Raw genomic sequence first — 15072 nt, 5'->3', positions numbered from 1 at the left:
AACAACCTGTAAATGTGCAGAGAGGAATCTTAACATTAACCTCCATGTTCTCTCCACTGCTTCTTCTCCCTCACTCCAGTCTCCCCCTCTTTCTAAAACTTTTCTCCTGCCCATCCTTCCTTTTCATTCAATGAGAGGCCTTTTCTATCTTGTACCTGCCTTCACCTGTATGACATCATCCTACAGTGTATTATTACCAATGCACACTAGGATGCATGAATATACCTTTTGTAAAAAATCTATAGTATACAGGGAGGTTATGGAAATCAGACTCTTAGGTCACCATTTTACTTGAGTCAGCATTACTGTATACAAATCACAGTTAATTTCTAAGCATTTCTTTCTTACTTTATACAGTATTAGGATATTCTTGTGATGGAATAGATAAGCAATTCCTCATTGTTTGTTCTATAGTCTTGTTTAACTGTTATGCACCTTGTATCAGAAGCATAGAGAAGTACAATAATATTTTAAAGAGTTGGCATTTTCTACAACTGCCTTTTATTTTGGGTGGGGAATTGGGAGGGTTTGGAGGTAGAGACAAGGTCTCAGGTAGCTCCTGCTGGCCTCAAACTTGTTCTGTAGCTGAGGACGGCCTGTCTCTGCCTTCCTACTGTTAGCAGCATGCCCAGTCTTATGCAGTCCTGGGCCTTCTGAAGAAAGGTTACATTCTACCAGTTGAGCTACATCCCCTGTCTTGGACCCATAGATTTGATCAAATGCAGGTTTTAGATGTTTTTCATCAGTCTGTCTTATTTAGTTACATCAAGTCCCATGTTTTAAGAAATATTAGAAATTGGTCATCACTAGATGGCAGTCTTTCTCCACTTTAGTTTGTTAAGAAGGAAAAATAGTGCAGTACTATTAAGAACAGTGCTGGCTGCCAGCAGAAAGCTTAGTAGATCTCTAAGTTTTCCAGTTTAAGAATTGTTTGTTTATTTTTGCCTTTTGTATCTGTTGATGACTTATGGTGAGATATATTTGAAATGCCGAGTCTGTGTAGTTTATAAGGTCTTTTCACATTTGATTTTTACTCTGGTAGAAGTAATTTGTAATTAAGGACAAAAGATGCAAGAAAGTATGTTCTCACCTGTCTGATAGCCTTATGGAAACTGTGTATTCTTTTCACTTGCATGTACATAAAGAATTCACACAGAACCAGGGAGTTCTGTAAATTTCCAAAAAATGGGAAATATAGAGTATCCTAAACACTGTCTTCTTTACTTCATTTAAGTTTGAACTGTTTTTTTGAGACAGGTTCTTGCCCTATTGTCCTGGCTGTCTTGTTACTAATTACTCTGAGCTCAGGCTCCAGCCTCAGCTTCCTGAATGTTGGAATTACAGGTCTGGGAACTCCATACCAACCAATTCTTACTTTAATTTTAAAATTTTCTACTCCACTGTAAACCTTTAAAGTTACTCCACATCATACTATAAGAGAGTGTTAAAATCATGAAGATTCTAAGTAGAAACTTGGTGACACTGATAAGGAGATTAAAACTACTACCTGCTGTCTGTCTGTCCTCAAAATGCTTGCTCTTTCTCATTATGTGCCTCAATTGGGAAGCTTAATGCTCAGCTAGTACTTCAGGGAAATTGTAATTGATTGCTGTTTCCTATTTGGTAAATGAGAAAGAGCTGAAGGTCAGAGAGATTAATTGAATTGGCCAAAGATGTAGCTAATTACAGTGCTTAGACGAAGACCTCATAATCAGGCATCTAAAATCCACATTTTCTTACTTTGAGTTTTACTTTAGGTTTTCTTTTCTTTTTTAAAAATAGGAAACCCAAGGAGGTATTACCTAAATTCTGATTTTCTTTTGTTTTCTTTTTTTGAGTAGGCCTTACATAGTTCAGGGGCCACACGAGTCAGTTAGGCTCAGCTTGGATACCTCCCAATTGCTCGGATTACATGCTCTGCTGGTGCCCAAATTTCTGAACTTTGGGGTCCCCCCCGACTCCATCAAGTTTGTTCTTTATCTTTGGAGAGAATGAATGAGAACTTTTCCTGGTAGAACCTACTGTAGAAGTTATTACTGAATCAGAATATACTGAAATTTAATTTTTTTTTATAAAATAGAATAGTACCAGCCTACTTTTTAAGTTTGAGGGTTTTTTTAGTGATTTTTTTTCCTCCTAGTTTTCTATATGACAGGGAATATTAGTATTTTTACTTAGAAGGAGAAGAGTTAAGCTTGAAACTTACTGAAATGTCTGTGGTGGGTTCAGTCTTATGTGCTCTGCATAGCTTCTGTAAAATCATCCACTTGGAGGGCTGCTTATAATTTTTTCATCTTTCCTTTCCAAGGAACGGGAATGAATCTTGATGGCTGTGTTTTTACTGAAGTCAGTGTTGAATTTTTACTGGAATGTAGGCATGTCTGTGTATGTCTTTGTGCCTGTCTGATACCCTTATTTTGGGTAGTGAACTGACATGATGAGGAAAGTAAACTGTTTTATCCAGAAGATAAGTGCATGATGATCCTGTACCACACATCACTCTGGACTCAAAAAACATGGTCACTGAGCAAATATTTGTTTGCTGAAGGAGTGTCAGGGACCAGAGATACTGTTGACATGTCCCAGTCAGCATGTGGGTCCAGGAGACCTCAAGAAATATTATGACCCTCCAGTTAAAGTGGGGCTTAATGGAGGACAGAGGATTAATAGAGTTTTGGCTGAAATCTGATTCACAGGTCTAGTGGGTATCTGAACTCATCCTGTGGTTATCCAACCTCTCTACCATATCATACATACATAGATATACATAGAAGTTGGATGAATTCTTGTACTAGTTCCCTGACCTGTGGAGTGAAGGCTATTATGGTTGTGGTTGGAAAGGCTAAATGCCTTTAGAGTTGCCTGTTTCAGGAAAAATAGTGAATCAATACAGTGTTGCATCCCTGGAGCAGTTGCAGAAATTAGTGTAACCAGCAAGAACTCGAAAGATGCCTGGGTGGAGAATGACAGTTGACTATCAAAACCTTTATCAAGTAGTGACTCCAATTGCAGCTGCTGTACCAGATGGGGTGTCCTTTCTTGAGGAGATTGACACATCTCCTGGTACATGGTATGTAGCTATTGATCTAGGAAATGTCTTTTTTTTATTTTTTATTAACTTGAGTATTTCTTATATACATTTCGAGTGTTATTCCCTTTACTGGTTTCCGGGCAAACATCCTCCTCCCCCCTCCCCTTCTTTATGAGTGTTCCCCTCCCCATCCTTCCCCCTTGCCGCCCTCCCCCCAACAATCTAGTTCACTGGGGGTTCAGTCTTAGCAAGACCCAGGGCTTCCCCTTCCACTGGTGCTCTTACTAGGATATTCAATGCTACCTATGAGGTCAGAGTCCAGGGTCAGTCCATGTATAGTCTTTGGGTAGTGGCTTAGTCCCTGGAAGCTCTGGTTGCTTGGCATTGTTGTACATATGGAGTCTCGAGCCCCTTCAAGCTCTTCCAGTTCTTTCTCTGATTCCTTCAGCGGGGGTCCTATTCTCAGTTCAGTGGTTTGCTGCTGGCATTCGCCTCTGTGTTTGCTGTATTCTGGCTGTGTCTCTCAGGAGAGATCTACATCCGGCTCCTGTAGGCCTGCACTTCTTTGCTTCATCCATCTTGTCTAATTGGATGGCTGTATATGCATGGGCCACATGTGGGTCAGGCTCTGAATGGGTGTTCCTTCTGTGTCTGTTTTAATCTTTGCCTCTCTATTCCCTGCCAAGGGTATTCTTGTTCCCCTTTTAAAGAAGGAGTGAAGCATTCACATTTTGATCATCTGTCTTGAGTTTCATTTGTTCTAGGCATCTTGGGTAATTCAAGCATTTGGGCTAATAGCCACTTATCAATGAGTGCATACCATGTATGTCTTTCTGTGATTGGGTTACCTCACTCAGGATGATATTTTCCAGTTTCGACCATTTGCCTACGAATTTCATAAAGTCATTGTTTTTGATAGCTGAGTAATATTCCATTGTGTAGATGTAACACATTTTCTGTATCCATTCCTCTGTTGAAGGGCATCTGGGTTCTTTCCAGCTTCTGGCTATTATAAATAAGGCTTCGATGAACATAGTGGAGCACGTGTCTCTTTTATATGTTGGGGCATCTTTTGGGTATATGCCCAAGAGAGGTATAGCTGGATCCTCAGGCAGTTCAATGTCCAATTTTCTGAGGAACCTCCAGACTGATTTCCAGAATGGTTGTACCAGTCTGCAATCCCACCAACAATGGAGGAGTGTTCCTCTTTCTCCGCATCCTCGCCAGCATCTGCTGTCACCTGAGTTTTTGATCTTAGCCATTCTCACTTGTGTGAGGTGAAATCTCAGGGTTGTTTTGATTTGCATTTCCCTTATGACTAAAGATGTTGAACATTTCTTTAGGTGTTTCTCAGCCATTCGGCATTCCTCAGCTGTAAATTCTTTGTTTAGCTCTGAACCCCATTTTTTAATAGGGTTATTTGTCTCCCTGCGGTCTAACTTCTTGAGTTCTTTGTATATTTTGGATATAAGGCCTCTATCTGTTGTAGGATTGGTAAAGATCTTTTCCCAATCTGTTGGTTGCCGTTTTGTCCTAACCACAGTGTCCTTTGCCTTACCAGAAGCTTTGCAGTTTTATGAGATCCCATTTGTCGATTCTTGATCTTAGAGCATAAGCCATTGGTGTTTTGTTCAGGAAATTTTTTCCAGTGCCCATGTGTTCCAGATGCTTCCCTAGTTTTTCTTCTATTAGTTTGAGTGTATCTGGTTTGATGTGGAGGTCCTTGATCCACTTGGACTTAAGCTTTGTACAGGGTGATAAGCATGGATCGATCTGCATTCTTCTACATGTTGACCTCCAGTTGAACCAGCACCATTTGCTGAAAATGCTATCTTTTTTCCATTTGATGGTTTTGGCTCCTTTGTCAAAAATCAAGTGCCCATAGGTGTGTGGGTTCATTTCCGGGTCTTCAATTCTGTTCCATTGGTCTATCTGTCTGTCTCTGTACCAATACAATGCAGTTTTTATCACTATTGTTCTGTAATACTGCTTGAGTTCAGGGATAGTGATTCCCCCTGAAGTCCTTTTATTGTTGAGGATAGTTTTAGCTATCCTGGGTTTTTTGTTATTCCAGATGAATTTGCAAATTGTTCTGTCTAACTCTTTGAAGAATTGGATTGGTATTTTGATGGGGATTGCATTGAATCTGTAGATTGCTTTTGGTAAAATGGCCATTTTTTATTATATTAATCCTGCCAATCCATGAGCATGGGAGATCTTTCCATATTCTGAGGTCTTCTTCAATTTCTTTCTTCAGAGTCTTGAAGTTCTTATTGTACAAATCTTTTACTTGCTTGGTTAAAGTCACACCGAGGTACTTTATATTATTTGGGTCTATTATGAAGGGTGCCGTTTCCCTAATTTCTTTCTCGGCTTGTTTCTCTTTTGTGTAGAGGAAGGCTAATGATTTATTTGAGTTAATTTTATACCCAGCCACTTTGCTGAAGTTGTTTATCAGGTTTAGTAGTTCTCTGGTGGAACTTTTGGGATCACTTAAATATACTATCATATCATCTGCAAATAGTGATATTTTGACTTCTTCTTTTCCGATCTGTATCCCCTTGACCCCTTTTTGTTGTCTGATTGCTCTGGGTAGAACTTCAAGAACTATATTGAATAAGTAGGGAGAGAGTGGGCAGCCTTGTCTAGTCCCTGATTTTAGTGGGATTGCTTCAAGTTTCTCTCCATTTAGTTTAATGTTAGCAACTGGTTTGCTGTATATGGCTTTTACTATGTTTAGGTATGGGCCTGAATTCCTATTCTTTCCAGGACTTTTATCATGAAGGGGTGTTGAATTTTGTCAAATGCTTTCTCAGCATCTAATGAAATGATCATGTGGTTTTGTTCTTTCAGTTTGTTTATATAATGGATCACGTTGATGGTTTTCCGTATATTAAACCATCCCTGCATGCCTGGGATGAAGCCTACTTGATCATGGTGGATGATTGTTTTGATGTGCTCTTGGATTCGGTTTGCCAGAATTTTATTGAGTATTTTTGCGTTTGGTGTTTTGACTATTATGTGACGGGAAGTGTTTCTTTCCTGGTCCAATCTATTTGGAGTTCTGTAGGCTTCTTGTATGCCTATGGGTATCTCTTTTTTTAGGTTAGGGAAGTTTTCTTCTATGATTTTGTTGAAGATATTTACTGGTCCTTTGAGCTGGGATCTTCACTCTCTTCTATACCTATTATCCTTAGGTTTGATCTTCTCATTGAGTCCTGGATTTCCTGTATGTTTTGGACCAGTAGCTTTTTCCGCTTTACATTATCTTTGACAGTTGAGTCAATGATTTCTATGGAATCTTCTGCTCCTGAGATTCTCTCTTCCATCTCTTGTATTCTGTTGGTGAAGCTCGTATCTACAGCTCCTTGTCTCTTCTTTTGGTTTTCTATATCCAGGGTTGTTTCCATGTGTTCTTTCTTGATTGCTTCTATTTCCATTTTTAATTCCTTCAACTGTTTGATTGTGTTTTCCTGGAATTCTTTCAGGGATTTTTGTGACTCCTCTCTATGGGCTTCTACTTGTTTATTTATGATTTCCTGGAATTCTTTCAGGGATTTTTGTGACTCCCCTCTATGGGCTTCTACTTGTTCATTTATGATTTCCTGGAATTCTTTCAGGGATTTTTGCGATTCCTCTCTGTAGGCTTCTACTTGCTCTCTAAGGGAGTTCTTCACATCTTTCTTGAAGTCCTCCAGCATCCTGATCAAATATGATTTTGAAACTAGATCTTGCTTTTCTGGTGTGTTTGGATATTCCGTGTTTGCTTTGGTGGGAGAATTGGGCTCCGATGATGCCATGTAGTCTTGGTTTCTGTTGCTTGGGTTCCTGCGCTTGCCTCTCGCCATCAGATTATCTCTAGTGTTACTTTGTTCTGCTATTTCTGACAGTGGCTAGACTGTCCTATATGCCTGTGTGTCAGGAGTGCTGTAGACCTGTTTTCCTGTTTTCTTTCAGCCAGTTATGGGGACAGAGTGTTCTGCTTTCAGGCGTGTAGTTTTTCCTCTCTACAGGCCTTCAGCTGTTCCTGTGGGCCTGTGTCTGGTGTTCATCAGGCAGGTCACTTGCAGCAGAAAAGTTGGTCTTACCTGTGGTCCCGAGGCTCAAGTTTGCTCGTGGGGTGCTGCCTACGCGGAAGTGGCGGCAGCCACCAGGCAGATCTGCGCCGCCCTTTCCGGGAGCCTTCGTGCACCAGGATTCCAGATAGCGTTTGGTGTTTTCCTCTGGCGTCAGAGACGTGTGCAGAGTGCAGTCTCTTCTGGTTTCCCAGGCGTGTCTGCCTCTCTGTAGGTTTAGCTCTCCCTCCCACGGGATTTGGGTGCAGAGAACTGTTTATCCGGTCTGTCCCTTCAGGTTCCGGCGGTATCTCAGGTGCAGGGATCCTGCCGCTCCTGAGCCCTCCCCCACGGGAACCCAGAGGCCGTATACAGTTTCCTCTTGGGCCAGGGATGTGGGCAGGGGTGGGCAGTGTTGGTGGTCTCTTCCGCTCTCCAGCCTCAGGAGTGCCCACCTGACCAGGCGGTGAGGTCTCTCTCCCACAGAGTTTGGGAGCAGAGAGCTGCTGCGGGCCGGGATCCTCGGGTTTGGGACTCCCGGTAAACACAGGAAGTGCCCGGTCCTAGAGGAATTTTGCCTCTGTGTGTCCTGAGTTCACCAGGCAGGTCTCTTGCAGCAGAAAAGTTGGTCTTACCTGTGGTCCCGAGGCTCAAGTTTGCTCGTGGGGTGCTGCCTACGAGCTCTCCCCGGCGGCCTGTCTTTTTTTCTCTATACCTGTCTCTAAGGACCTCCAGAAGCTATTTGATTTCAGTTGTCAAGGGCAGCAGTATACCTTTATATTACCTATATATTAATGCTCTAGCTCTGTGTCATAGCTTAGTTTGAATGGATCTTGATCCTCTGTCTCTTCTACAAAGTACTGCATTAGTACACCATATTGATGCCATTATGTTGATTGGACCAAGTGAACATGAGGTATCAACCACATTAGACTTGTTGGTAACAGAAATGTGCATGAGAGGATGGGAAATAAATCCATGTACAATTCAGAAGACTTCTACCTCAGTGTCTTGGTCACTGGTCTATTGCTGTGAACAGATACCATGACCATAAGAACTCTTATAAAAGAAAGATTTGATTAGCAATTTGTTTACAGTTTCAGATGTTTTGTTTATTATCATCATTGCAGTGAACATGGTGGCACACAGGCAGACATAGTGCTGGAGTAGTAGCTGAGAGCTGTACATTTGGATCTGCAGGCAGGAAGTGAGAGACATTGGGTTTGGCATTTGAAACCTCAGAGCCCATCCCTGTTTGTACTCTTCCTCCAACAAGGCCATACCTCCTACAAAAAGCCACACCTCCTAATCTTCTAATCTTTCCCAGACAGTGTCACTCACTGGTAACTAAGCATTCAAATATTTGAGTCTATGGGGCCATTCTTGTTCAACCCACCACACTCAGTAACATTCTTAGGACACCAGAGGTATGGGACATGCAGAGATATTCACACTCATATAGAACTGACTTCCTCATGTATAATCTACAAATGAGAGCAGTGCCCTGAATTCTAAACTCAAATTTCTTTTATTACTGCATGACTCCAATCGGAGTATTAAAAGCCGTCAAATCATATGATTGGAGTCGTGCAGTAGTGACAAGAAATTTGAGTTTAAAGCCATGAGATTCTTGGTGAGAGAGCATAGAGAGGTGTAATAGAGGGGGAGGCTCTAGAAGGGAGACTGGGAAGGTGTGTCAGTGAATGGGTAAATCCATGTTAATGTGGCTACTATTGCCCTCTCTAGAAGAGAGTGTTTAATGAAGAAGTGAGCACCAAACCTCAACAAATGCTGCTACCAGGGAGTAAAATGAATCCTTGCTCTAGTGGGAAGAAAAGAAGTGGAAAATGTTTTGCTAGGACGGAGAGCAGAAAACCTAGATGGTAGCTGGAAGGGCACATGCACATGCAGTTCAGGGCATGTTCTCCACTGATCTTTTTACGGACATGGTCTGATGGAGGGGGCAAGTTACATGATGTAGAGCAGAAGTCTTTAACATAATAAGCAGGGTTAGCTGCAAATGAGCTCTGACTGTGGAGAGCAGACAGAGGAGGAAGCACAGAGGTAAGCAGGTTGGTTGATTTTCCTGAGGGAAGACGAAATAGTTAAGTGTATTCCCTTCCCTCCTTTCTGAGAACTGTTTAGTTAGAACAGTAAGCGAGAGGGGTGGATCAACATTGAGGCAGGAGAAATCAAGATTTCCACATGATGAGATTTTATATCATTTTTTGAGATGTTAATCATTTCCTGGGTTGATCATTCCTAATTCAAAAATCTCAAGTACGAGTGCTCATAAGGAATCATAAGTGGAAAATGCCAGGTCATGTTTGTGACCTGTTGTAGTCAAAACACTAAGTCACTAAGACACTGAATAGATTTTCCTTTAGGATATAATTTTTATGTGAGAACATGATGAATTATGTGTTTGGATTTGAATCTTATATACAAGGTAACTCACACAAATATTCCCCCAATTCCTCCAATCAGAAACATTACTTTTCAAGCATTTTAGACAAGGGATCCCATCTCCAGTAGGATTTCCTAGTGGTGTTGAATGACTATTTTAGATTGCTGCTATGTAGTCATACTGAATCTAGCCAGCCTGTCTATGATTTTTTTTTCTCCAGTACTATTCAACTTCTTGGGTGGTGTCATGGAGTAACTAACTGGATAGTTGGATTTATTGAAATCGAGCTTTGCTAGATGAGCTAAATGGAGAAAGGGACAGGAGCTGTAATTCACGTCTTTTATTTTGTGATGACAGTCTAATGATGTGCCAAATGTTTTTAAGTGAACTAGAAAGCAACTTTTTTGGATTTTCCTAAAACCAACCCAACCCAACCCAACCCAACCCACCCCAGTTTCAATGTGGGGACAGTATGGACTCAGTTTCAATGTGGGGACAGTATGGACTCAGTTTCAATGTGGGGACAGTATGGACTCAGTTTCAATGTGGGGACAGTATGGACTCAGTTTCAATGTGGGAACAGTATGGACTCAGTTTCAATGTGGGGACAGTATGGACTCAGTTGATGGTTTATGTATCTTGACTATTTAGTTTCTACAGAAGTTTCTTCCAAGTTTGTAATTTTCTTCTCCTCAGAAGTGCTGAAATCTTCATGCCATCTTCTCTTTGAAGGTCTGTTTATGATGGTGAGGAACATGGACGATTCATGGAGAAGCTAGAAACTCGTATTCGCAATCATGATAGAGAAATTGAGAAAATGTGCAACTTTCACTACCAGGGCTTTGTGGACTCCATTACTGAACTGCTGAAAGTACGAGGAGAAGCCCAGAAACTCAAGGTAAGGAGACACTCCTAGATATTTGCTCCTCTGTCCTCTGCTGGGGTTCTGATCAGTATTGACAGAGAAGAGGCCATACTGCATGACCTGTAGAACAGGCTTGTTTTATTTTCATGTGGTAGATACTTAAGTTCCCACTTTTCAAATATAGAATCTAGGTGAAGGTTCATGGATAGCCTGGGCAAACCACAAAGTTGGTATGAAGTGAACATTACTAAGCAAAGTACATGTACAGTTTAGATACAGTCATATTATTTTCTTGGTTTAAAAACATGCATAGCTCCCTTTGGTTAGGTTTGAGAGAACACAGTCCAGCATACTTAGACTAGTACTTAAGGTTCCATTCATGTGACTCTGCCATGCCTTCACTCTCATTTCTCGGCTTTTATAATGTTGATGGTGATGATAATTTCTTTGAGATTGGGTCTTCCTATGTATCCTATCCTGGCCTCCAGTTTCCTCCTTCCCTAGTTTCTTCAGTACTAGATTACAGGTGTGTCTCATTGTACCTGGAGTGTAGTAAGATTTTTACAAAGTGTGGAAATTCTATACCAAAACCCATATAAAGAATACTCTTTTAACTTAGTTTAATGCCTACAAGTAGGTTGAACCAGTGATCAGTTTCTTAAACTTCTCCTGAAGCCACCAGCTTCTTGCTGGAACACCCCCCCCTCCCCAAGCTAGGCATTAAAAAGCTGCCATTACTTACTTGATAGGCCAAGGTGAAAAGACCTGCGGTGACTGTGAAGTGCTGCCTACAGCATGATTCATGTTCAGGAAAGACGCAGGTCACAGCAGATCCCTTCTCTTAGATAACTTGGCTTCTTGATCCAAAGACTATTCTCCTAAATTTCTGTTATGTTAAACAGTTTAGATTTTTGCCATTTTCTAAGCAAACTCATCTGTTCTGTCATTAATAAGAGTTTTATTTTTTTCTCTCTAGTCTTTATACATTTTTCTTGTTGGAATGTAAATTAGAGTCCTTAATAGAATTTTTTTCTTCATGGGGTTAACTGGACAGCGTGTATAAAATTCATCTCAAAGAATATATTGCTAAAAAAAGAATTTTTTAAAAATTGCAAAGAAACAAATTTTTTTTTTGAAAGGCTAAGCAAGCTATTAGATACCAAATAGCTCCCTTGCAATCTTGATTATTCTTTTTCTGTGCTTCTTAGTCTTTTGCATTGCAAACTTCTCCCTCGTAGTCTTGGGAACCTGTTCCAGGATGGCTCAAAGGATAGAAAAGATATAGAATATGGTTTAAGAGAAATGGTCCAGATCATTGCCTGGAAACTTACCAATTGCTCACCTTAATTTCTGATTGATACTCACCTTTGTTCTACTTTCTCCTCTACTTTAAATTGGCTCAAGTTGCAAATTCCTTCAGATTGGTCTGAATGCTTCTGATGGAATACCTGACTGTATTTTTCTAGTTTGGTATTTTGGCTGCTTGAGACTCTTACCCAGTGACTCTGAGGGTGAGGGGACTAGTGTCTAGCTGTACACTTGGTAAGGTCTGCTCTGGGGAACCCATTTGAAGTGGGTGAAGAATGCTGAATTTCTTAACTCTTGAAAGGAATTTAGAAGTGGAAAAGTTTTAAGTCTAAATCAAGCACTTATAACACTAAGTTAATATAATAACATTGCACTTTGTGATGCTCATTATTTTGTGATCACACATCTCTGTATGAGTATATACACAATGTGTGTCTGTCACGCACTTTCATACCTTTTTTTTTTATTAGCAGTGTCTTTGTAGACAGTTCTTTTCATTGTAGAATATAGAATAGTTATCAGCTAGAATTAAGACAGTTACTATTTTTCTTACTGTTGACATAGAGTAGGCTCCTTTGGATTTGTTTTTGATGATTATTTGCATGTTTAGTTTACTAGTCATTGATCAGAATTTCTAAGAAAACTTGAAACTAAGCAGAAGAGAATTAAATAAAAAATGAAATGTATTATATCTAGTAAAGATAAACATTGTTTCTTGAATATTGTCTCAGTCTGCGTATATATGTGTGTGTCTGTGTGTGTGTCTGACTTTGTTTCTTTCTCTCTCTGTCTCAGTGTGTGTTCATTTCATATGTCTGTGTATGTGTCTGTGCCTTTCAGGGTTGCGTTTCTCTCTGCGTATCCGTCTTTGTCCCCGTGTGTTATTTCTCTGTGTTTGTATCTCTGTGTATATGTCTGTATTCATGAGACTTACTGTAAAATATATGTCTATAAGTTTGCGGTTAGAAACTTTGAGAAATGATGCAATAAACAAGGATATTTTAATATAGACAATAGTTGTGAATGTAGTTGTATTAGAGGTTTTAATTTTGAGAGAACTCCAGAATAGGATAAAAACACCCAGTTGGTTGAAACCATACCCTTTTTTTTTTTTTAATCCACATTGGTTTCTCTTACTTTGAGCTGAATCCTATTTTTCTAGTGACAGGCTTTCATTAGAAGCAGCCTTTCTTCTGTTAGTTCTTCAAGTTATTTAAACAGCCATTGTTTAGGTGTGGGATGAAGTGTGCAGGGTCTCCAAACCACCTTTCATTTATCTATGGGCTAAAAATAACTACATTTCTTCATGTGGTATACATTTAGCTCCTAATTTTTTTCTTTTTTTACATTTTTATCATGCTGCAGTTTGTTAGTGGCTTCATGATACATGACATCTGAATGTCATGCTCATCAGTTGATCTTGTTACCCTACCATTTTCTTTTATTTTAGAGTGGGTATAACAACTTCTGGCTTAGAAAGCCAAATCTAGTTTGCCCCCTATTGTTGTAAATAAAGTTTTATTGAGACCTGGCCACACCAGCACATAACATTTTATTTATTGCTACAGTTCTGTCAGTGTTGGCTAGTTACTGCAGAGAATTTGTGGCCTGAAAAGCTGAAAATACTTACTCTCTTACTGTAATGGAAACAGATTGCTTGCCCCAATTTTAGGTGATGCTTTGGTGAATGTCTCAGAGTTGCATTTGGTGGCTATATTCATTCTTGCCTCTCACTGAGCTCACAGACTATTAGTTAATGGTGTTTTTCACATCTAATGCTCCTAGGATCATAACTATCTATTGCTTCTTTTCCTCAGATTTTATAAAATATTTTTTGGAAGAGGTCAGATTTTATTTTATCTTTGAAAGCAGGGGTGCAGTCTCTAATCTGTTATGGACTATATTATCCAGTTATCATGTGTAATTTAAGATTACAATTTTAAAAAGTGTGTTTTCTGAAAAACTAGTTTCTTGAGATGATGTTGAATCAAATAAGTGTGGAAAACACTCCATACGATGTCCCTTTCCTGAGCATTCATAGTGTTTGTTATTTTCCCCTCTTTGTGTGTATTTATGCAATGCACCTGTACACATGTGCTACTAACATTAGCTAGCAATTCTCGATGCGTCAAGGGACACTGTAGGAACTACTGTGTTGAGGTTAAGTATACCAGTGCCAGGCACTAGCAGAAGGCCAGATCATCTCTGTTTAAGGAGTTTACAAGTAAATATTGTCCATATTTTGATAATGTCTCAGATGATAAGCAATTGCTTTTCTAAAAATTTATTTGTTTTATGTTAGTGGAAACGTCAAGAGTAGATAGTTGAAAAGGGATGTGTTATAAGTTATAGCTTATTTAAGGCTTATTCACATATTTCCACTGTCTGGTCTGAACTTGATGGGTTAATGGAAGTATTAGAAGCTGTTATGAATTAGTGATCCCAAACTATTTAGTGATTCATCTTGTAGAATTAATATGATAACTAGTAACGACCTGACTCGTGTCACACAGTTGAGATCGTACCTGGCTTTTTCAGGAGCACACGTGAAGTAAGAAGTGTCTGTGGTAACATCTATTTTCTAGACTTTGCACAGATTAAAACTCTTTGGATTATTTTATTTCTTTCTGCTTTTCTTGTTCTTGTTTGTATCCCCCAACCCCCTTTCTCTCCAAAGTTAGAATGTGATCTTGAGGATATGATAGTATCTTACTTTGGAATTTAGTATCTAAAGCAAACATGTCTCTTGTTCAGCTTTTCTTTTCCTTTTGCAAAAGGTCATAGAGATGCCTAGTAGAGAAGTTGGTAGGAGTTTAAGTTGTAGAGAGAGCAGCTGGATCCCCATGTGCTGGAATGCAAAAAGTATCTGTAGACCTAACCCCAGTCTTTTTATACTACATTTTGATCTTTATCCTACTGTTGTCAAAGTGTTTGTTTTTATGAGTTTAAATTGTCTTCTCTCCACAGAACCAGGTGACGGACACTAACAGGAAACTGCAGCACGAGGGCAAGGAAGTAAGGCCAGCTTACCTTCAACAACATCTTCTGTTTTGTGCTGGATGGCTGTTCTTCATTTTGGGGATTACAGAATATAAGCAGTTTGTTGGAAGTTCTTGGGTGCAATTGTTACTTCTTGTAATGTTTACCTGAATAAAATGAATATAGCCACTACAGGGTGCACTGAAGTAAGATGCAGCCTCTAGGCTGTGTATAAAAGAAAAAGACATTGAATAGTTTACCATCCCTGCTGGATTGTTCTTCCTCCCTCTTCACCCGGCTCAGCCCTCCTGTATTGTTATTCTTCTGTTTTCAGTCAGGGTCTCAAGGCGCCTAAGTCTGATTTGAACTGTTTCTTCTGCCTCCACTTTCCCAATGTTGTGACTACTGGGAGGATGCCGCCAATCTT

General features: G+C 39.8%; 1 protein-coding gene across 1 annotated transcript in view; it reads left to right on the top strand.

Moving 5' to 3' along the window:
- Exoc6b (exocyst complex component 6B) overlaps nt 1-15072 on the top strand; it is a 455557-nt gene that overhangs the window by 55486 nt on the left and 384999 nt on the right. Inside the window, 2 exon segments of the mRNA NM_001109246.3 lie at nt 10226-10391; nt 14634-14681. Coding sequence (NP_001102716.1) covers nt 10226-10391; nt 14634-14681 — 214 coding nt within the window.

This window comes from Rattus norvegicus, chromosome 4, assembly GCF_021556685.1.
Source record: "Rattus norvegicus strain SHRSP/BbbUtx chromosome 4, alternate assembly SHRSP_T2T, whole genome shotgun sequence".
Taxonomy (NCBI): Eukaryota; Metazoa; Chordata; class Mammalia; order Rodentia; family Muridae; genus Rattus; species Rattus norvegicus.
This window is presented reverse-complemented; position numbering and strand designations above follow the sequence as displayed.